The sequence below is a fragment of the Triturus cristatus genome, chromosome 1_2, assembly GCF_964204655.1.
Source record: "Triturus cristatus chromosome 1_2, aTriCri1.1, whole genome shotgun sequence".
Classification (NCBI taxonomy): domain Eukaryota; kingdom Metazoa; phylum Chordata; class Amphibia; order Caudata; family Salamandridae; genus Triturus; species Triturus cristatus.
In genome coordinates this window covers 459,917,234-459,942,278 of record NC_140580.1, presented here as the reverse complement: position 1 = coordinate 459,942,278, position 25,045 = coordinate 459,917,234, and the positions used below count along the sequence as shown (strand labels likewise).

At 41.8% G+C, this 25,045-nt stretch overlaps 1 protein-coding gene across 1 annotated transcript in view; it reads left to right on the top strand.

The window, feature by feature from the left end:
- KNDC1 (kinase non-catalytic C-lobe domain containing 1) overlaps positions 1 to 25,045 on the top strand; it is a 575,645-nt gene that overhangs the window by 330,961 nt on the left and 219,639 nt on the right. The window contains exons 15-16 of the mRNA XM_085606188.1: positions 6,972 to 7,113; positions 22,406 to 22,635. Coding sequence (XP_085462314.1) covers positions 6,972 to 7,113; positions 22,406 to 22,635 — 372 coding nt within the window. The remainder of the gene's footprint in view (positions 1 to 6,971; positions 7,114 to 22,405; positions 22,636 to 25,045) is intronic.

Genomic DNA, 25,045 nt, shown 5'->3' with positions numbered 1-25,045 from the left:
AAGTTTTGCTTGTCCTGGTGGTGAAATACTCTTAAATGTGTTTTTCTCTACTGCAAGGTTTATCTCTCCCATAGGTTACATTTGGATTGCTTTAAACACATTTTAACTGTAATTTTCAATTGGGATCAGATATAAATTTAGAGTTTGGTGTCTGTGGACTCAAACTTTAAAATCACAACTTATGGTAAAGTTGGATTTTAAATTGTAAGTCTTAAAATGCCACTTTTAGAAAGCTGGCATTTTCTTACTTTAACCATTCTGTGCCTCTGCCTGTCTCAGAATACACGTCTGGGTTGGGTGACGGCTGGGCTTTGTGCATTTCCTCTAGGCAGTTACACAAAGTGGGAAGGGTAGTGTTATTTCCATCCTGATGCACAGCAATGCAGTCAGCAAAGCAACAGTCCCTCCTACAGCACAGCAGCTCTTATTTCAGGCAGAATGTCCGTTGGTCCAGCAAAGATCTAATTTGGTGGTGGTCAGGGGTCTAGTACCTACACCGAAATGTGCCTTTGAAGTGGGTGAGACATCAAAGAGGCCTTTGAAGATCACAAGGGCCCAGCCATTCCTGCACTTTCTCCAGACACACTACAGGGGGGTATGCAGTTCTTTGTGTGAGGACAGGTACAGCCCTATCTAGGTACAAGTGTCAGCTCTTCCCTCTCAAACTACCTCAGGAAGGCCAATCGGCCTGGTGATGAGCCTTAGGACTCTGTCACTTTACCAATTTTAACCAGTGCTAAAGTGCTTGTGCTCACTCCCCTAAACATGTTTTCATTTGTTTACACTGATTGGCATATTTAATTTACTTATCAGTCCCTTGTAGAGTGGTATACCGAAAACCTAGGGCCTGCAAATTAAATCCTACTAGTTGGACTGAAGCACATATTGTGTCAACCACCTAATAAGCCCCTTAAAACATGTCCCAGGTCTGCCATTGCAGCCTGAATGCAGTTTTAAACTGCCAATTTTACTTCACAATATGAATCCCTTCCAAGCCTTGGACTCCCCTTTTATTGATGATACATCACCCTAAGGTAGGCCTTAGGTGCCCATAGGGCAGGGTGAATTGCAATTAAAAAGGATGGACATGTATCTTTAGGTTTTACATGTCCTGATAGTGAAAAACCTCTAAAAATAATATTCCAATACTGCGCGGCTTACCTGTCCCATAGGATACCATTGGGTTGCCTTATTACATTTGATGCTAGCTTTCGATTGGGACCAGGTAAGTATTTCATGTTTGGTACCTGTGAAACTGTAATGAAAAATCTTTAATGATGAAGTCGGATCTAAATTACAATTTTGAAAATGTTCTTGCTCTTAGCCATTTGGTACCTGCAGTCTCTGCTGGATTACATGACTGGGTGTAACTGACAGACTTTTTAAATTCCTCTGAGACAGTCACACAATTTATGGATTAGGTGTGCCTGAATGGGCCATCAGCTGGCAGGATGAGGTGGGCAGAGCTGGGCACAGCCCCAACTGCAACTGAATAGGTTGTGCTCTGCCATCACACACAGGGCTTGTCACATTGCCTCCACATTGTCTCTGCAGCCAGCTTGGAGCCAGAGCAGGAAAGTCAAGAAGTTCAAAGCACTTCAAATAGAAATCTCTAGAAATTCTCCCAACTTCAGAGGAGGCTCCAGATAAAAAAGTATAGGGCCCTCAGACTCATTCTTCAGTTCACTTTCTTGACCTGCTGCTGTTGCTTGCTGTGAACTCCAGAAGACTGATTTGCTGCACCTAGAAAGGACTGCATTGCTGCCTGGAGCCTGTCTTGAACCCTCTGAGGCCAGCCCTGCATTTTTACCTCAATCGAGGACTATCTGAGTAACTCCCAGATCTAGTTTTCTGACCTTCTGTTCAGAGCCACAGGGACGGACATAAACGGCAACCACGATCTTGAAACCACACCTGGAGTCAGCCTGAGTGGGCCCTGAACCCCCAAATGAAGCCCCACCAATCCTTGACTCTTGGTTGCGGTGCTAACGGTGCCCAGATAGCCAAAACCCCAAACATGCATTTTAGATGTTTTTTGGCTATAAAACTGCTCTGAGAACTGAGGGAAGAGCTGGACCACCTACTCACCTATCCACCAAAGTGCATTGCCAGTTGGCTTTACTTCACGGCTGCTCCGACTACGTTCCTCCCCAGAGCAGCAAATCCTGATTAGCGGTCCTTCGCTACAGCCTCCTGCCTCCCCTGCTGGAGATTTTCAACTTCCAAAAAAGTGACTGAGTCTGAATGTAGAAATCTTTACTGGAACTTCATCAAGAGGCTCCCCGACGATGACAACCCTCCTCGGATACCTCCTGCAGCCTTGCCCCACTGAACTTCACCTTCTCAGAAAATGTTTCCTGAAAATTCTTTTAAGATCGAGGGTTTGCGCTTACTGACCTCAATCCACTTCTTTTATCCGAAGGACACTCCATCGCAGTCGGCTACATTTCCTCAACTTTGACCCAGTCTCGTGCGACCAGTTGTCCAAGGTTGTCGCTTTGATCATCTAGGCACTAGTTTTTACAGATAAAAGTTAAACATTCTTAACACTGGTTCTACTGATTGGAGTTTTGTTGTTTTGGTGTCAAATAATTTATTATGATTTTCTAATTCAGTGTGGGATTTTTTTGTGTTGTGTTTTCACATTATTACTGTTTGTGTGCTGCATAAATACTTTACACATTGCTAGGGTGAACTATAAAAGACACTAAATCATCCTGGGCTTAACACTGTGGTAGCTTGCCACAAAAGCAATTCATTTTTAAAGGTTAATGTAAAAACTGGTGTCTAAAAGATCAAAGTGCCAACAACGTACATCTAGTCGTGTAAGACCGGGTCAAAGTTGAAAAATATCGCCGACACAAAGGAGCACAATTCGAATGCAAAAAGTGGATTGGGTTCGGTCAGAGCTTACCTTCAGACTTAGAAATTTTTACAAAAAGTCTCTTGAGAAGGTAAAGTACAGCAGGGAAAGGCTTTTTCTGAAAGGTTTGAAAGACTTTTTCATGCAGACTTTGGCACTTTTTTAAAATAAAATCTGCAGCGGGACAAGGCTGGAGGCTGCAGCTTACAAGAGTTCCACGAGGCCAGATAGTCTTTTGGCAAAGGACTGATGAAGAGGGTTTCTGCTGCGAGAAAATGTAGTGGAAGCTGCTGCTAAGTCAGTTGGCCGTCTGTGCACCTTGGGAGGATAGACAAACTGTTTGACTCCTGTTTCTCCTTGATTCTCAGAGCAGCTTTTTCCTGGTGATAACGTTATCAGCAGTGGTAAAGTGCAGAGAGTCCTAATGCCAACAAAACTTAGATTAGCAAAAAGATAGAGGAGTAAGGCAAAAGCTTGAGGAAGATGGCATAATGCTGACAGGTTTAACATTGCATGGCAGTGATTTAAGAGTGTATGATGCAACCATTAGGGGTCTTAGGATATTGGTTACTCCTCATCATAATTGTCTTCCAAGGGATATATTTAGAGGGTGATTAGACTTTCAAATTCTGGTAATAAAAATATTGTTGGCAGTTAGAAAGGTACTGTATAATGTTTATAATTGTCCAGAGAAGCAACACCAAGAATCCTGTGTAGTATCTACCGTGTAGTATCTACCTTAGACAAGTTAACCACAGCCAAGATGCTGGTAAAAACACAAGTAAACATTTCTCTTCTGCAGTTAGGGTTAAGACAGGCACCAGAACAGGGTAATCCAGCTTTCCAGTTGACCATACTGATCATGATATAAAATGTTCTTCTTATTGAATCCCTCTTAGTGCATTTTATAGTCTTTCAAACACCAATATGTAGATAAATCCAGAACATGGTGTATCTTGTTGGATCCAGGTATGCCTCTAGCTTTCTAGGGTGCTACTTTGTATCTGGATAAGAAGAATGTCTGTCAAGTTTGGTGTGGTAATTGTATACAATTACTGTCAGGTTCCCAGACTTCAACAACATATGCCAACATTCTAGACCAGCGGTACACAAGGGGATGGTGATGGACGGAGCAGTTCGGACTGGACTGTTCCCATGAGGCACAGGGTCAGACTGATTTGCATATGGCCATGTCTGAACTGGGGTGGCAGAGTGGGCTAAAGAACGGTGATGGATCAAACCCGATCTGTTGACTGGGTGTGAGTGTTTGGTTTGTTCTGATGCTCCGTCCATCACCACCCCCTTTTGTACCGCTTTGTTCGCCATAAGTTGGCAGGGTATGCTCAGACGTGAGTCCCTTGCTCACTTTGCCACTGGATTCAAGCAAGCCTGGCTGAAGACGGCTGAAATGCCAGAAACCGGTCCTAGGAAGCTTGTTTCCGGTCCAGGGAAGGCATGGCTTGGCAGTTCGGGCTGGACTGTTCCCATGAGGCACAGGGTCAGACGGATTTGCATATGGCCATGTCTGAACTGGGGTAGCAGAGTGGGCTAAAGAACGGTGATGGATCAAACCCGGATCTGTTGACTGGGTGTGAGTGTTTGATTGGTTCTGATGCTCCGTCCATCACCACCCCCTTTTGTACCGCTTTGTTCGCCATAAGTTGGCAGGGTATGCTCAGACGTGAGTCCCTTGCTCACTTTGCCACTGGATTCAAGCAAGCCTGGCTGAAGACGGCTGAAATGCCAGAAACCGGTCCTAGGAAGCTTGTTTCCGGTCCAGGGAAGGCATGGCTTGGCAGTTCGGGCTGGACTGTTCCCATGAGGCACAGGGTCAGACTGATTTGCATATGGCCATGTCTGAACTGGGGTGGCAGAGTGGGCTAAAGAACGGTGATGGATCAAACCCGGATCTGTTGACTGGGTGTGAGTGTTTGATTGGTTCTGATGCTCCGTCCATCACCACACTCTTTTGTACCGCTTTGTTCGCCATAAGTTGGCAGGGTATGCTCAGACGTGAGTCCCTTGCTCACTTGGCCACTGGATTCAAGCAAGCCTGGCTGAAGACGGCTGAAATGCCAGAAACCGGTCCTAGGAAGCTTGTTTCCGGTCCAGGGAAGGCATGGCTTGGCAGTTCGGGCTGGACTGTTCCCATGAGGCACAGGGTCAGACTGATTTGCATATGGCCATGTCTGAACTGGGGTGGCAGAGTGGGCTAAAGAATGGTGATGGATCAAACCCGGATCTGTTGACTGGGTGTGAGTGTTTGATTGGTTCTGATGCTCCGTCCATCACCACCCCCTTTTGTACGGCTCTAAGTTGGCAGCATGAAAAATGGTGGGGTGATAAGTCCTTTGTGTGAAGGAAGAGTACAACCTTTTCAGTTGCAAGTGGGGCTCCACCCCAAACTGCAGTCTGATGGCCCATCCAAACATACCGAATTCCTCTACTGTACGGCTGTCTGGGAGAAATAAACAAAGTCCAACTGCCACCTAAACCCAATCATGTGACCTAGTAACAGACTACAGGCATCAAATCATTAGGGCAGGAAAATACCAACTTTCCAAAATTGGCATTTTCAAAATTGTAACTTGAAATCCGGCTTTACCATCGAAGAAGATTTTAATTGCAATTTCTCAGACACTAAACATGAAATCGTTACCCGTTCCCAATCAAATATTAGCACTTATTACATATAATAAGGCAACCTTATGTTATCCTATTGGAGAAGTGAGCCTCACAGTATTGAAAAACAAATTTAGGGTTTTTTTCACTAACAGGACATGTAAAACGTAAAAGTACATGTCAGAACGTTTAATTATTATTCACCCTGCCCTATGGGCTACCCAGGGCTTAACTTAGGGGTGACTTATATGCAATAAAAGGTGAGTTTAAGGCTTGGCAAAGGGGCTATATTGCCAATTTGATTTGGGAGTTTAAAACTGCATTTTGGGAGCAATGGCAGGCCTGGGACATGTTTCAAGGGTTACTCAAGTGGGTGGCCCAATGGTAGCACTTAATTTACAGGACCTGCGTATATGGTATATCACTTTACTAGGGACTTTTAGGTACATGAAATTTGCCATTCAGCCAATGTTACCATGTTTGATGGAATGAGCAGACGCACTTTAGCACTGGCTAACAGTGGTAGAGGACACAGAGTCCTACAGAAGTCATCAGTTACATCAAGGGTGAGATCATGAGAGATGAATTTGGGTGTGAGATAAGGTTTGCATGCTAGGTGTTTTTAGAGCAAGCTATAATTGAGCAATGGCAGGTGATGGTTGGTTTTAGATCTTAACCATAAACTCACTCTCATCGTATTTTTTAAGCAAATATAATAATGCCCCATGTCTGGGATATGTGACGTGGTCCTAGTGCCCTCTTACATCTCTTGAAGCCAGCTGTCTGGACAGGCATCTGGCTTAGAATGTGCATGTGGTGTAACTTTCCTGCAGCCAGCAATCAATGCGCACAGCTGCTGTTGGTTTATTTTCAGCCGCGGCCCATGCAGGTAAGAGCGGTGGGCTGGTGGGGCCGGGTTCGGGGATTCGACAGACGACCATGAGGGAAAATTGCATAAATAATAAATGTTCCCTCCACGTCGTCTATTGAAGTCCACCCAGCCTGGCCCCCACCGCCCCACTGCTCTTACCTGCACAGGCCTCGGCTGTTTCTTTAGCTGTATCTTCACATGAAGGCAGACAGGAGTGGGCACAAAATGCTCCCTCAGCGTTGGCATGGACCAGCATGGTGCCCAAGAGAATGTGTATGCCAGGCCCTATAAATACTGGTTGACAGTTAACATGGGGGGCAGGAAGCTGTCTCATCGCAGATGTATTGAAGCTCCTGGAGGGATGTGTCACCTTCTGTGAATGAAGTGAGCACCTAATTGTACGAGAAGCCCTTAATGTTAATATATTCAAAGATTTGCTAGAGAGTGACAGGATTATGTTTCTTACCTTCATCAATAGTAACCGAAAGCTTAAGAGAAAGGTCCTGCCTAAATGACTTTTGTCAAACATTGTCATTATTTTCTTGTTAAAATATGCTTGCTTTAAAAAGTAAAGAACTTAATATACATCCACAATTCTGTCTTTCCTTAAACAAGGAGAATATATTTTCGCATTGAAAGGCCTTCAGTTTGCTACATTTCGTGATGCTGTTTCCGAAAAATTTTGTGACCTTTACTGGGATGATAAATTACTACGGACACTTTACAAAGAAGTCAATGGGATGTCTCCAACTATTATGTAAGTATTTGTAGCTGCCATTGTTTCATTTTTAGTGTTGTCTTTTGTTTTTGAAGGTGTGACATTGTCTGTAGGATACTCTGCCTGTAAGTCCCAAACATCCGATGTCATCAATTTACAGTTAAATTACTTTGCATCCTAAAAGTTAGATGAAAGAGGCAATAAAACTGAGCATCCTGAAGAATGATGAAGAACGGATTGAGTTTCGCTATCCAAACAAAAGGAAAGGGTTGGAAAACAAAAATGAAACTAAATCGCTCATCAATTCAATTAAGGGAAGTAATTGCATAACTCCAAAACGAACAATCATTGGGGCATATCAGCAACACCCGGCGATAATTTTCGCTCAGCGCTCTTAGCGTGAGGATAATTATCGCCGGGTAACATGGATTTTTATCGCTGAGATAGCGTGCTATTAGCAACGCTTATCTCCTCAGCGATAAAAATCCTCACGCTAACTGCCTAACGTGAGATTATCGCTGGAAACCCAGTGATAATCTCACGTAGTGTGGCGTTAGCTTGCTGATAGGGACTCACAAATTTAGCCATGATATCCACCTTCCATAGGATATCATGGCTAAGTCAGTCCTGAAGCAGGCGTAAGGAAAGTAGCGATAACAGGGGTTATCGCTACTTTTCCTGCCGCTATGCTTCATAGCGTGGGGCTTGATGATAGGAGAAATGTCACTTAGCGACATTTCTCCTGTCATGTTAGGTCAGGAACGCCCACTTTGCATCTCATTAGAGATGCAAAGCTGGGCGTTAGCAATCCCCACGCTAAAGCAAGGTTTCACGCGTTAGCGTGGACTTGCTAATTAGGCGATAAAATTATTGCCGCTTTTCGGCCAAAAACGGCCGCAAAAGCGGCAATAATTTTTTATCGCCAGTTTGTAAATATGCCCCATTGTACCCTGGCAAATCTTTTGCTCATGTGTGAAAATAAAAGTAACATATCACTCAAAAACCCCAGACAAAAGCACAGAAATATTTTCAGGGTACCTTTGTGTTACATCCAAATGAAGTCCAGAGGTAGCCATGAAATAGGTTGTAGGTAAAAGGTTAAGCTTAGTTACAGGATGGTAAGTAAGATAATAAATTCAGTAGTTCAGCCCCACCAGGAGCAGCATCCTTGCTGCTCAGCCCACACACTCCAACTGTCTCCACCACACCAGGCACTCCAACATTCATTCAATATTTTTTGGGTACCTCTGCTTTTTCAGTGATAGGGATGTAATGCCCAGGCGTTGCTATGGTAGACATCTTTTACACCTAACCAGGGGGCATATTATCAAGGGCCGGCGATAAATATCGCAAAGCGTGCTTAGCGCTTGCATATTTATCGCCGGCTATCTCTGGAATTCATCGTCCGGTCAGCGCGTTATCAACAACGCACATCGCCGAGGCGATAAAAATTCCAGAGATAGTGGGGATATCGCTGTTTTCCATGGTGGAAAACGGCGATATCCTAGATGATAGGGCCTGTGGTCTTAGCCACACAATCCACCCCCCATGTTAGGTATGCCTTAGTCAGGAATTTAACAGACGTTAAATTCCTATGTGAAGGCATACTTAACGCGATTTTAAATATCGCTAACCCTCCTTGTCAATATGACGAAGCTGGGTTAGCGATATTTTCCCAAGGGAGTCTTGTCAGGCATGCCTCCTTTGCATCTCATTAGCGATGCGATGGGAGGCGTGCTGACAAGGGGCGCTATTGCAAGGAAACATGCGCTTGCGTGTCCTTGTTGATAATGCGATAATATTATCGCCGCTTTTTGCCCGAAAACGGGTTCTAAAGTGGCGATAATATTATCGCCACCCTTTGTTGATATGCCCTCAAGTGAGTAAACTTCCCAATCGGAGACAATAATCTAAATACCACACTGTCCACAAAAATCTGCATAACAACTGCCCCCATTCCATCATTTAGTGATTTATTGTACCCCAAACCAAGGAACCAGCAGCAGCCCTGAATACAAAACATGCTCCTTGTTCAAATGAACCGAAGAAGCAAAAAAAGTGTAATTTAAAACCATAATATTCTCATCAGGGATCCCAATAACTTTGCAATAGATATCCGTAATGCATGGCAGATGGGTAAAATAACAATCAATTTAAGAAATAAATAGAACCATTAATTTCAATAGCAATCAAACATTTTTAAAAATTCCGGAATAATTTTATAGGCACCAAATTATGGTAATATAAGCATAACTACTGAGGGAAAGGAGCTACACTGGAAAAGGTGTCAGGCACGGTATTAAAATAATTGGGAACTTGGTGATGGGAAATTCCAGGAAACTTTAACTTTCAGCAGTAGGCAGGCTTTAAAAAAACATACTCTTAAGAAGTTGTGGCTTTGGTCTGTGAATAATTTTATATTTTCCACTAGAAACGTATCTGCGGGTCAAATCAGTCCAGGAGGTCAAAACAGTCTCGTAGGTCAAATCGAAGTGACTGTATCTCCCAAGAAAAAATCCAACTCGAATAACAGCTCTGACTGGGTGATGGCACAGCTTATTCAGTAATCGTCTTCATGGCTCAAATAATTTTATGGGTACTTTTGCCAGCATAATGGAATGCATTGGAGGCTGTTTTGAAGTGGTTGCTTATTTTCCAATTGAGTACCAACCCTGTTAACTGATTTCATAAACGTTGCAAACAGATTCTTCTGCGATCACATGCTAACTACATTACACCATTGTCTCCACAAATAATTTGTTATCTAATTTTGGTCAACACTTACATGAGACTGGCCCTCCCCCCCCCAGTTGATCTTGTACTATCAATTAATTTCATATTCTACAATGATGATATCAAACTCGCTGTTGGGACAAGTGCCACGGGGACCAGACCCCTTTTGACCTGCTACAATCCTGCTCCAAGGACCAGAGGACCCAGAATTTCTAGCGCCAGGAGGCGCGTACACAAAGTGTGATGGGGCGGGGCTTCTACTCGTGTGCTTATAGCATGCCCCGGCCTCCTGCAGTGTGGGACTCGCTATTGGGGCAAGTGCCAGGGGGACCAGACCCATTTTGACTGCCACAATCCTGTTCCAAGGAACACAGGAGTCAGAATTCCTAGAGCCAGGAGGCACTTACAATGAGCATGGTGGAGACGGGGCATCCACTCGTGCTCCTATATCGTACCCTGGCCTCTCACAATGCGGGACACGCCTGGGCATTTCCCAGGCCAGGCCACGGCCAGGCATCTTCAGCTCCCATCAGTGCCTGACAGAGGCTGGGCTGGGTCACCCACCTTGGCTTACGTGGAAGAGGTACTGTTTATTTGCACACTGTGGACATCTAATGATTTCGTCTATTGGAATACTAGCACATCTAGTGTAAACTAACGAGGACATTGGTATTTTTGTGGTAATCGGGCTGTGGCTAATCAATCAACTTGTTGGTTATGAAGTAGTTGGAGTGGGCTTAATTTAGCAACGGGGCCTATGTATACCTGTGACTATCTGGGTTTAATACCACCATGGGGAAACGCAACGCATCCGAGCCAGCAGAGGGCGTTGTTAAGCACAGGAAGGTCAGGCGGAATTCTGGATATCAGATTTTTAATAATATCGACCAGTTAATTATGGAGGTGGAGTCCACTATATGCGCAGTCATAGCTCCTAAAAGAGGTGCAAAGGGTAAAGGGAAAAAATCCACCCAAAGCATTTCTGGCTACTTTAAAAAATCAGTATTGGCACAGGTCACCTAAACCAGTGCTCGGGGATTGAGCAGCCAGTATTAGATTGGTCTACTGTTACTGCTATTTGTTTAGGACCACCTGTGCTATGTAATAATCGATTTCTGTCCTTATCAGAGCTAAACGATGATGCTTATATTCCCATTAGCATGGTTCCACAGGCCCATTCTTCCACATCTTTGGCCCCACCAGTGGCGCACCTGTCTACATATGCCTTTCTTATTACGGTTCTTAAGGCCCAGGTGGGGCAGATTAAAATCTATGATAGGTAAGCTCACTGCTGAAATGAACCAGGATCTGTTCATTAGAGACACAACCATCCATGAAGGGGTGGATACAGCTGTTAGCCAGGCAATAAATCTCATACTTCTAGTGGGGAATTTATTAGTAAAGGCCTATTAGAAGTCCCAAGAGTGAGGCCCTTGAAAGATCATAGAGAGATCCTTTTGAAACCAGCATACTTGACCCAGGCCTTGCATGGTAGCCCACAGGGAAGTAGGCCTACAGCAACATCTATCGTTCCCCGGGCACTCACTGACCTTAGTAACAGTAATTCACTACTTACCGATCCCATAGACAGGGTACGCCAAAGAAGGCATGATCACACAAACATATTTCCACCGTCTGAGTTTGTCTGGTTGTGACTAATGTTCCACAATTGTCATGCCCGAATAGATTTGAAGATGAGTAGTCCATTGAAAACAAAGCTGCATATTGGATAAGGTATGCTAGGGGATGCTGTTCTGTCATTGGAGATGACATTATTAGCGCCAGTAGATGTTCCGAAACAGGCATGCCCTGTGATAGAATTGAGATGTGTCTACAGGATAGGTACATTGCTGATGACCTGGTTGCTACAGACATCAGGTACTGACCCCAAATAAATCCAGTATTTATTTTAAGTATATGGGTCGGGAGACAGCAGGCCCAATGTTATGCAGAATCCAGTCGGCTTGGTAGCAATTGCGTCAGGGTTGGACATTAATGGTTAACAAACAGAAGATTCTGGCACTATTTTTAAATCTCTAGTTTTATCGAAGGTTTTCCCTGTAGGCCCTCATTATTGTAAGAACCTCTATGCCTCAGTTGCAGTAGCTTCCACTAACAGTTCTCCCATAGAAGGCATTACGTCGAAGGGATCTAGCCACTTATATAGTGTGCAACTATTTAATCCTTCAACAAGAGCAGCTACAAATGTCACATTTCATGGTTTATATGACACTATTTTGATCGGCTTAGGTGACCGCTACCTTGTTGACAGCATATTATTTATCACTGTCTTGTGATGCATATACCTTTTGCCAAGTAATTGGAGGCCATTTTAAAATTTCACACTAACTGTACTGCTTCCCAGATAAACAACAAGTTGGGTCACCTTGTTCCACTGTGTGCTGGTAATGAATCATTAGAGCCCAAAGTCTCAAGTAATGTAGGTATTGAGATAGAGGGTATCTTTCAATCATCCAGTGGTTATCTTGAAAATCATTCACCATCTTCAACCTCTGTGGTTTCTGTGAATGTGGCAACACTTAGGGTTAAGCTCATGCAACCCCAATTGTGTGAATCTATTGATTATTATGACATATGCCTATTTTAAGAAACCTGGTGCACTGAACTGTTATTGAAATTGGGTTGTCTAACATATCACATTCCAGCCACACCGAGCAAGTTTGAAGGGCCTGCGGGTGGGTTACCAATTTAGGTGAAGTCTTCTATAAATTGTAAGATTCTGCAACGAGCAGTTAACAGCCCAGACATATTAGGCATTCAAGTAAGTAGGAGGAGGGATGTAAGTGTGACAATATGTAGACAAGAGGGGTCAAGAATGGTCTTGCTTACAAGATTATACAATCCTGCAAGGCTTTTTTGGACAAGTGCCTGCCATGCTCAATTTCAATCCTTGCTGGAGACTTCAATGCCACATTTGAGCCTCTTGATAAGAAAGCTATTGAACTCACGGCAGAGATGGATGAATCATGACTATCACCCAGCTGGAGGTTACCCCTGTTAGAAGATGGACCCATGCCGCCCTCCAACTAAAAGTGCTAATTGGGTGTTAGGGCCACGAATAGCTGAACTAAATAAGACTCCAAGGGGGCGTACATAATTAATAACCAATTGTCCAAGAGCTGTAATGACTATATTTTGGTCGACTTCAGATTGTAGTTTCTAGTTGATGATATGGTCATTCGGGAAAGAGTGGATATTGACCATAATTCCTTGTGTCTTACATTGCTTGCCTAGTTTGACAAGTATTTGGCTGACCCTTCAACTATTAGTACTGGTGATGTTGTGCATACACTTGATAGGCGTCACCTCAAATGGCGTCAGTGTGGTTACAAAACCAGAAATTCTCTTAAATATTAGAAATGACGTAAAAGCTATATTGCCTAAGATAATAGAAAGCAGTGAAAAAGAGGTTGACTTATCAGATATTAGTTTATCTCGCAAAGTGCTCTTTGAGAACATGCCAGTATCATGGCCAGGGCTATAAAGTTTAAAAATATCGCCCTGATCTTAGCTACAAAAAAGGCATACAAGCTCAGCATGTTGAAAGCTAAGAAAGAGTGGGACAATAATAGATGGCGGGATCTGGCAGGTGCATCACAATCTAAAGACCATTCAAACTTCTGGAAGCTGGTAGCCAGCAGTGAGAATTCTTCAATTTTTGAGCATCAGAATCACGGTCCCCCTTCTGACTGGTTTATCCATTTTTCAGATTTGTATCATGGTGAGGTTGCTGCCACTACTGCGGGTGACACCCCATTTATTCTAGCAGATGTTATTGATTCCCTGACCACCTTTATGAGAGGTAAGGCTCTAGGCCCAGACGATCTACCAGTAGACGATTTTGTACACGATATTGATGTCTGAGCTGATTATAATTTAGCTCTTGCTAATACTATTGCGACGGGTGCCCCATCCCAGATTCATGCAGGAAGATGAGGTAATACCGGTATACAAAAAGGATGGCAAGAGCCTTCTGGTCAATTACAAGTCCATTAGCCTAATCAATTGTATACAAAACGTTTTCGCCGTTTTGTCCTAGTCAAAAAACAGTTTTGGATACCTGAGAATTACATCATAAGTCTGTTACAAGGTGGGACAAATACATCTACCATAGACTAGGTCTTACGATTTATTACAATCCATTGGAAGACTGTTTTGATTGGCAGGGGCAACTTATATGATGCCTTTGTCAATCAAAAATTTGCTTTTGATCTATTTCATCACTTGAGGCTGTGACAGGTTAAGGTGTTGGGGTTGCAGATTAAGTCTTTGATGGCCCTTAACAGGAAACAAGCACACACAAGCCCTTGGAGAATCTTCTCAAGCAGGCTACAAAAGCAAAGTCCAATTCTTTTCCTCTCCAAGACAGAATCAGCAACTGCAGGCCAACCCAGCAACGCAACACAGCAAAAGGGCAACACTCCTCCTAACAGCTCTCCAGCTCTTCCTCTTGGCAGAGTCTCCTCTTTATCCAGAATTGTTTGAAAAAAGTTGGGTTTTATGTGGCCGTTGAAATATGCATACTTCAAAGGATAGTCTGTGTACTGTCCAGATCCTGCCTTGCCCTGTCCTGTCTCCAGACACACTACAGGGGGTTGGTAAGAGCATTTTGGGAGGACAGGCACAGCCCTATTCAGGTGTAAGTGACAACTCCTCCCACCATTCTAGCTCAGGACGCCCATCAGCCTGGTGATGGGCAATCAGGATATGTAGGGCACACCTCAACACCTCAACTCCCTTTGTGTGACTGTCTAGAGTGAATGCACAAACAGCCCAACTGTCAGTCTAAACCATATATGGATTCCACAGGCAGGCAGAGGCACAGGATGGTAAAGCAAGAAAATGCCCTCTTTATAAATGTGGCATTTTCAAACACACAATTTAAAAACCAATTTCACTGAAAGATGTATTTTTAAATTCAGAGTTTAGGGCGGCCAAACTCCAAATCTCTATCCTTTCCCAATTGAACGTTACACTTGCAAGATGTTACAAGGCAGCTCCAATAATATCCTATGGGAGAGATAGTCCTTACAACAGTGAAAAATGAAATTGGCAGTATTTCACTATCAGGACATGTAAAACACACCAGTACATGTCCTACCTTTCACATACACTGCACCCTGTTGATGGGGCTACATTGGACCTATGTTAGGGGTGCTTTACATGTATTAAAAGGGAAGTTTTGGGCCTAGCAAGTGGGTGTACTTGCCAGGTCGACATAGCAGTTTAAAACTGCACTTGCAGACACTGCAGTGGCAGGCCTGAAACATGTTTGCAGGGCTACTTCTGTGGGTGGCACAATCAGTGCCGCAGGCCTACTAGTAGCATTTGATTTACAGCCCCTGGGCACAAGGAGTGCACTTTACTAGGGACTTACCAGTAAATCAATTATGGCAATCATGCATAAACAAACATGATCATAATGGGGAGAGGAGTTGGTCTAACGGCTAGAGTGGTCGACCTCGAATCTGAGGGAACTGGGTTCGAGTCTCGGCAATGACGCTGAACATCTTGTGATTCCGGGCAAATCACTTAATCTCCCCGTGCCTAACAAAAAAAATTAAAAAATGAATGTGTCCTCATGTAATGCAACTGGTGCTATGTAAAGCGCTCTGATACCCGATTCGGGTCAAGTTCGCGCTATATAAAACTCTGTAAAATAAAAATCACTAATTACACAAGGAGCACTTGCACTTTAGCACTGAACAGCCATGGTAATGTGCCTAGAGTTAAAAAAACAGCAAAAATGAAGTTCAACATACAGTCAAAAATACAGGAGGTAGAATCAAACAGACAGGGGAAACCATGCCAAAGATGTCAGGTCTAACAGACACAAAGTATTTTGCTTGGTGGAGCTCCCGCTCTTCCAGTCTCATCTAGTTTTTGATTGGTCTCTGGTCCTAGGGGTACAATTCTATCATTCAGGTCTGTTGCTGCTTGCTTTGGGGTCTCTTGTTTGTAAAAATGTGAATATTAATAAGTCTGCCCATCATGTCAGGAAATCGTCAGTGCAGCTAGGAGAGGATCCCACATGATTGGTGGATATGTGGGAAACACAGCTGTTGGTGTGGGGTTTGTTTCATTACGTTGCAATCTTATGTTGTTCCTCATGTGTGGTGTCAGTTCCCTGATGTAGCTGAACCTCTCTGGTATTAGTTATCCATATTTCATCTCGTTGTGGGTGCTACTGATATGCAGGAGTCTTCAAAAGTTGCTGCAGTTGACTCACATAGTGGTTCTCCATCCAAAACAGTTCTTTGCTTTTGAACCTCTCCTTGTTGTGGGACAGTTTGTCCTTGTATATTCAGCTGGTTACTCCGCTCTCAAGTCACCGCCCTATGAGCAGACAATCATATTCCGTTAGTGTGCCACCACAATGTGTCACTCAAAATCCTTTTGAACCCAGTTCATAATCCCATGGTGCACTTAAGAGTGCCATCATCTTATACTTGCTCTTGATCTAAAAGCATTCTGCAGGCATCCGTTTTAACAAAATATTTATTGATGGGCTATTCCAGTTAGCCTTTGAGGAAGCAATCCATATTGGTACTGTTTTTTAAGAAGCACCAATGGTAAAATCCTTAAAACATCTTTAAAACAGTTTTTTTTTTTTACAATTCACGTTCGATCTTTATTTTCACAAATGTCAAAGGCACAAATCAGAAATGCACTGTGGAATTTGTGCCACGTTTGCCCTTCTCCTTACTCTGAATAATTGATGTCTTTGTAAATCGGTCTTTGGGAGCTGCATGTGTACCAACTAGAACATAACACATAGCAAAACATAAGAAAGAGTACAACATAAGAAAGCAATACCATATAACATGACTTATATTGTATAACATAATATGGCAGAAAGAATGCCCTCCCTTTCTCATAATATTTCATATATGTTGTGAGCAACTTGTGACCTTGCAATGATGGTGGCTATGAGAATTGATCTCAGCTGTCTCAGACAACTATATTGTTACTTTTCACATTGCATTCTAGCTTGTGTTTTTGTGAGGGTGTATACCTTTTTTTAAAGTTTGATTTCGTGAGAGATAACAAAAAGAATAGAGAACAATAAAATGGTTATAATCAATCCTATTTGACAATAAAAGTGAGTAAGTAAAATGAAAGAAGATACAGTGGTTAAACTATTTAACTGCATACAAAAGGGAGAAATACATTGTAGTAATAAAAAACAAATAAAAGAAAGGGAGGACCAAGGAGAAGGAAGCAAAAGTAATTAATATATCACAGTAAAAACATCATGTCTTTTGTACAAAATAATATGACACTGTAAGCATAACAATTAATGAAGAATTAGAAAAATATTGTGTTAAACAATTGGTGATAAAAATCAGATATGCAACCATATGAGAAAAGGCAAAGGGAGAAAATTAAGGTGGTTTCCGTACATCATCTGATACATTATTAGAGGTTGCAAAGGAAGAGGCAGTTTGAGATAAGTAAGTTGTTAAGGGAAGCCCCAAAAGATCTTTTTTGATTGCTAAGGATATGGGAAAGACATAGTTAGTACCTAGTCGATGATGAAAACAGACAGCATTCCACCAGGCTCTGAAGGTGACTTTATGAGCATAAAGGGTAATCGCTGCAATAGGATGATCTAGGGAAGAGGCCTTGCTTAGAATATTAAAGAAGACTCAAGAGTTATCAGATGCCAGTCATTCTTTAACAAAGCCTGCTTGTTCAGTACCAATGAGATCAGGTAAAATAGGATCAAATACGGAGTGCCAAGATCTTCGCATTAATCTTATAGTCTGTGTTAACTAGTGAAATAGGTCTATAATTCTTGCAGAGAGAATGATCCTTATCATATTTGGGAATTAAGCATATCAGTGCTTCTTGAAACGTACCACCAGAGAAATTATTATCCCCGAAGGATTGGAACAGAAGTGAAAGATTAGGTAAAAGGATATTTGCAAAGTGAGAATAAAATTCATTGGTAAAACCATCTGGCCCAGGCGCTTTCCCACGTCGTAGTACTGAAACAGCTTGAGATATGTCTGCTAAGGAAATATCAGCTCCTAAAAGTTCGAAATCAATGTGATTAGATGAAGGAGAGGGAATTGATCGAAAATATGAAAGAAGGTCAGACTCATCTGGTAAAGATTCAGGGGTTTAAAGATTTTTATAGAAGGAAACAAATTCATTTAGGATATTTTTATCTTTAAAAATAGGAGTGCCATCAGAGCCTTGTAAAGATTCTATTTTGGATCTTTCTTTTCTTACTTTTAAGTAGTTAGCCAATAATTTACCCATTTTGTTTTGGCCACCATAATAGCGAGAACTACTTTTTAGTAGGCAGTTAGAAGCTGCATCAGTGGATAATTTATTAAAAGTCATAATAGCGTCAAGGAGATTTTTTAAAGCAGATTCATTAGGAGAATGATAATAGGTGTATTCCAATTGCTTCATTTTATCAAGTAACTGAGAGGACTGGGTCTCTAAAGACTTCTTCTTTTGTGATACAAAATGTATAATAAAACCTCTGGCAGCTGCTTTAAAGGAATCCCATACCATCACAGAAGGAGAATCTGGGGTATTATTGGTAGTAAAAAATTCAGAGGCAAAAGATATAAATTTCTGACAAAAATTAGGGTCAAGTAATAGGGAATTGTTAAAATGCCATCTTCCAGGATGAGGGTAAAAGGGAACCAGGTAATGTCAACAAAAACGGGAGCAAGATCTGATATTAGGATTGAACCAATTTTAGATTGAATGGCATGTTGGGACAGGGATTTGCTTAAAAAGAGATAATCAATATGGGACTGAGAGTGATGTGCAACTGAATAAAAACTATACTCTCTAAGTTCAGGATGACAAAGTCGCCAAATATCAACTAGTGATTTACACCGCACTGTGGAGGCATATTGAACTTGCATTTTAGACCGGATAAACTTAACATTAGAATGCCTATCAAGAAGTGGGTTGAGAATTTGATTGCAGTCACCACCAAATATAATGTAATCATTATCATATGTCAGTAATTTATCAGATATATTAGTCCTGACAAGTTTATCAATCGAAGTAGGTGCATATATATTAAAGGTAACTGAAGGAATCTTATCTATAAGAAGCTTAACAATAACCCAACGCCCTTCAACATTAGCTTCCTGGTGAACAACAGAAACATTTAATTTCTTGCGACATAAAATCAAAACACAATTTTTCTTACCTAGTGTAGGAGAATTAAACACATGCCCCACCCAGCATCTCTTCAGCTTGGAAGCTTCAATTTCAGAAATGTGAGATTCTTGAAGTAAAGCAATGTCAGTTTTTAACTTTACCAGGTGAGATTTTAATAGGATTATTTAATCCTTTAATATTCCAGATAGTAACCTGAAATGTACTTTAATCGGAAAAGTATGAATAAACAATATGCTTACAATGGACAAAACTAAATTTACTTGGGATATGTAGAAGGAGACAAAGTGAAGGATAAAAAGCAGTTGAGTTAGCAAAGAGGATTTACAAGTATGAAAGATATAAGAAAGAGAAAGGATACTTATTTTAGAGAAAATAACATGGGAGACGAAAGAGATAGAATAGAAAAGAAAAAAGATAAAGGCAGAAAATCTAGGAAGGTGAGTAGAAAGAAACAAGAAAAAAGAAGGGAGAAGATAAAGAACAAAGAGACAGTACATGTTATACAATGACGACCGAAAAACATACCTACAGATACAAAACGAAATGGGGAGTGACTACACCAGAAGATGACGGCGACAGCAGCTTAACTCCACCAAACACCGAATGGATTACGCTCAAGACTTCAACGTAACAGGAAGATTTATTGGGAACACAATTTTAGGAGTAAAACCCCTGTATAAGAGAGAAAGAAAAGTTAATGAAAGGTGAAGTAGTAACCATGGGGAGAGAAAAATTAGAAAACTGTACATACCAAATTACATTATTTAAGGCAGTAGAAAAATATAAACGAAACAACACTCAACATGTAACCAGAACAAGAAAACAACTACACAACATGAGACAGATAAAATAATTATGCAGGTTTTGAAGTGTCCATATCGTGAGCTCCATGCTGACGAAGAAATTCCTGCAGTGCTGCTGGTTCTTCAAATGTTGTAGTCTTTTCCCTGTAAGTAACCTTGAAGAGACAGGGATAAAGAAGTCCAAATCTAGCATTAATTGCACGTAGTTGAGGGCATTGATCAAGAAACTTCTTCCGACGGTCTGCCGTAATTTTAGCTACATCTTCAGAAAAATATAGATGATGACCTTCCCAAAAAAATTGTTTTTTAAACTTGACAGCAGACATGACTTGTAGGAGATCAGTGTATTGCAAGAAAAGCAAGATGACACCACGTGGTTTCACGGAAATTTTAGGACCAAGTCTATGAGCTCTTAGGATGTTCAGAGAAGAAGTAGCAGGTAACTCCAAGAGCTTAGGCAAAAATGACTGAAAAAAGACTGTTGGATAGGAACCTTCAATATTTTCACGGAGACTATAAATTCTAAGGGGCAGATTTACAAGCCCTTTGCGACACTTTTACGCCGCCGTTGCGTCACTTTTGTGACGCAGCGGCAGCATAAACCATGTGCCACGTTGCGACTTATTTACAACGTGACGCATCTAGGCAGATGTGTCTCGTTGTAAAGCCCTGCGCCACATGAAACCTGCGTCAGGTTTCATGTGGGCGTTCTGTCGCAGGGTGGGCGTTCTGTCGCAGGGTGGGCGTTCCCTCGCAGGAAAGCCCCGTAAAACTGACGGAGTGAAATCTACAAGATTTCACTGAGTCAGTTTTACGATGCTACTGCGTCAAATCCTTATGCCTGCTTGAAGCAGGCGTAAGGTGTGACGCACCACGTTAAGTATGGGTGGCCCCTGTGCAATGCTGGAGTTGCGTCGTGCTTGCGACACGACTCCAGCAATGCGTGACTTTTGCCCCAACAGATGCGTCAGAATTTCATGGTGCGCCGTATTGTAAAAACGGCGCATCCATGGTGGCGCAAGCATTTTTTAAGGTGGCGCAAGGAAAGTGACGCATCTCCATAGATGCGTCACTTTCTTGTAAATCTGTCCTTAAGATTGTTCCTGCGATTTCAATTTTCCAAATCCTCCGCTTGTTTCTTAAGTAGAGATACATCTGACTCTAGAGATGAAATACGAGAGCAAGAGGCTTGAAGAAACTCTGTTGTTTGTTCTACAATGAGCACTTGCGAATCTAATGAAGACCATTTATCGGGCAAAAACTGAAGAGTCTTATTAGTTTCCCCTATGAAAGGTTTCAGGGCACGGATTTCTTCAAGAATTATATCCATAGAGGCCAAGGAAGCATTCACTGGAGAAGGAGGGTCTTTTTTGGATGTTTGGTAGAAGTTGCAGGTAATTTGCTTGAAAGCTGTGTTTTAGGAATGGTGCCTGAAGAATTATCACATCTCTGGGTAGAAAGGTCTTCCATTTCATTAAAGTTGGAGTTAGAGTCTGAATCTGAACACACAACAGCTTTGGTGGAAGCAGTAAGCTTAAGATTTCGCAATCTCCCCATAAAAGTGCAATGGAGTTTAGTGGAAAGCAAACAAAACTCTTAGAGACTGAGATTTATAAATCTTTAAACCACTGTTAGAATGAGCCTAAAATCCAAAGTCTTTGAAATGTAGACAACCTTTTCCAAGGGAATGTGGTGTAATTCAACCAAGAAACCACAAAGTCAAGAAAAGCGGTATTATTCGATTAAGAAATTACCTCATAGAAAACATTGAGTGAATCACAAAATGAAGGCTGTTCACAGAGAGGACAAACCGCAGGTATCACATGTCAAGGTGGTATGTGGAATCAGCAGCATTTCAAAAATAAAGGTTCTCATCTGATGTGCACAAAGAGTTAATAAAAAACAATAATGTTTCATGTGGGGATAGTAGGGTCAGAAGGAAACAACGTGAAAAATGGTGGGTGCGATGAATAAAAAACAAAATGGTGGCAGTTGAACATACAAGCCGCGTTGCGCCGTCAGAAAATGCCAAAATAGATGAGAGCAGCATTAAGAGGAAGCAGGAGGCTCACCGCTGCAGGTAGCAAAGTTTTCTGACATCCAAAGAGTCAGAAGGAAATATCCTAAGAAATGGTGGACGCATTGAATAAAAAACAAAATGGCGGCCGTTAAACATACGAGCCGTGTTGCACCTTCAGAAAATGCCAAAAATCTGTGAAAACAGCATTAAAAGCTATCAGGAGGCTCACCACTGCTTGTAGTAAATATGCCTGAAGTCCAATAATTAATTGATAAACGTTTCCCTCCCGAAGAGAGTCACATTGGGAAGCGGTGGAGCAGAGCTTTGGAGCTACGCGGCCTTCTTGCTTGGCGCGTAAGCCACGCCCGAGGGTGTATACCTTAATACTAATATTTTACAGCTGATAAACAGATTTAATTTTATAAAATAGTAGCCAAACGTTATGCATTTTTATTTTAGATGAAACTGTGAATTGAGTGCAATAGCAATGGAAATCTTCCTCTCCTGGCCGAGATTAAGGAACATATTATCAAGAAAATTAATTGAGAAATTTTCAAATACTCATTGTGTTACTTTTGCTTTATTCTCACTCTTATAGATCAAGCGACAGAGACGATTCAACATTAAGCAGTATTTCCCGGAGTTTCAGAAGAAAGTATACTGGAAAAAAGTCAAAGAAGGACAAGAAGCAAGACAAATTTACAGACAATTCTCATTTAAATTCAGTGCACAACGAAGACATTTTATATATTCCAGCTGAGCAGCCCACCCCACCTGCTCAATATGATGCTATCACTGATGGAATTTGTGGGACAGATGTCCAGTCAGGTAACAATATTTTTTGATGTTCAAAGGATTTACAATCCTGGAAGTGCGCAACGTGTAGATTGAATTGTATTTCATTAACTTTTTTATTACCAAGAAGTTTGGTTTCCCCATTTTCAACTTAAAGTTATTTTTTGGTACAATGTTTTCCTGAATTTGTTCCTGGTACCTTTCATAGTGAGTGACCTGTCCTGAAAAATTGTGTAACTACCCAAGACAATGACATGGGCCAAGATTCCTAGCAGGAGAAATTGTTGTCAGCGATCAAGTTATACCTGATCCAACAGCCACATATAGGGTATGATGTGTCAATTCAAATCGTATCTAAAAGATTAAAAAATAAAGCACAGCTGTATAAAAATAAATACATGAAGGTCCTCTTTGAAGAAGGGCAACTTTTAATTAATGTTGATGAATTGATTACACTAGAGGTTAGGTTGAAGTATAGACAACGTTTGTTCCTAATTGGTTCAAATATAGATATAGTTGTGGATTGACACTCAACAGACTTTCATTATGGATGACTAGTCTCAACCATATGGTTTAGGAATAATCATCAATGGTTTAAAAATCATAATTTTGCAACATGCTGGTATTCATTAGGAAAATAATTAGATTGAAATGAACTGCTGGTCAATACTCACCAATATTATATTGTAGTTACATTTGTATAGTGCCTTATGCCCCTGATTACTGTATTTAAGTGAGTGGGTGGCAAGCTTCTCTGTTGGTATGTATTTTACATGGAGTTCAGGGTCTAACCAGCTTAGGGGCTGATTACGAGTTTGGCGCAATTGCGCCTACTCTCCACCAGAACAGCTGCTCCAAACACGCCCAAGGACCGCTCGCCTTATTAGAAGCTGAACTTGTGTACGGTGGACAGTCCTTTGCCTTTTGCAGGACAGTGGCTGAAAAACAGGCACTTCCATGGCAGTGGTAAAAAAGTTCAAGCACGGCTTGGACGATGACGGCCATGCCATGCTGAAACTGTTGGGGATTACAGACATGTGCCCCCCTGAATGTATCCCCATGGTGAGTGGGCCATAGGGGGTCTGTAGGGCCCCTTTTGTTCCTCCACCGCCAGCCTTTAAATGGTGAGGCTTCGGCCATGAAATGGCTGGAAGTGGCGGAACTTGTAATATGCTTAGCGGACTGAGCCAGTCCCTCTGAGCATCTTACATTGTAGCGCATCTACGCCACCGCCAGGCGGACTACTCTTCCCTGGTGCAGTCAGTAGTCCTCCACTGCAGCAACTTTCAAAGTCATAATGCGGAAAACGGTGGACCGCCACCACGACTATAGACCGCCATACTTGAAATTAGGCCCTAAGTCTTCTCATTGTAAGGAATGTACAGTATAAGTGACTAGGTGGATTTTTATTGGATTAATAACCCATAAAGCATTCATGCAAAAGACCTTATTTGGATGAGAGACTCCCAATTTTTAAGCCACAAATGTCTTTTTTTTAGGGATCTACTACCAAAAATTGGCTTTGCTCGAATATGCATCAATATGGAAAAAGAAGTTCCATTATATTTTTCAAAATCTCCCTCTTTCTAGGTATAAAATATTGGCATGTATGATAGTATTAAAATAAGGCATTGGATATTCGTAATCAGCACTAACACCTGTTGAATTCTTGTTGCAACCGTAAAAATTAAAGCACCGGTCCTGAGAACTTTTACAGTTTTGTGGGGTAAAATCTGATCATTTGCTCCTCAATTCTTTTTTGTGTAGCTGCCTTTTCCTCCTCTTCCTCCTTGTCTAGTTGTACACTGACCTTTGTTAAAAAGCGTAACAAAGAGGTGACGAAAATCTTAGAGATAGAGATGAGATCAAGATGCTGAAGAGTTAGTAAGAGAAGAAAGGTAAAGTGAGAAAGGTGAGGGAACCTGAGCAAAGTCACAGAGAGGTAGAAAGAGAAGAATAAGAGCGTTAGAGAAATAGGTAAGGTTTGATAGTGACTAGGATAGGGAGAGAGAGCTGGATGTAAGAGAAGCAACTGTAGAGAAAACAAGAGGGATGGGCTCACAAAGGGGTGAGGAGAAACAGAGATACATTATAAATACAGTTGTGGTAGAGGCAAAGAAGGAGAAAGATGTCGAGGTAGAGAGGGGAGGTAGTAAGAAAAGTGTAGGAGGATGCACAATAGTGAGAAGAGTGAGTAAGAGAGGGGGCAAAATAAAAGGTGAAATATTGAAAGGCAGGTTAGATTGAGTAGTGAGGAAGAGTGAAAGGTAGAAAGAGAGGGTGAATGGTTGAAAGATAAGGAGGAGATAAAACAAATGGGAAGAAGAGAAACAGGGATGAGGTTGATACTGAGGTAGAGAGAGAGTTGAGGAAGAGAGAGGGTGTTGAGGTCGAAAGAGAGTTCGAGCCAGAGACGTGAGCTTGAGAGAATTATAACGAGAGA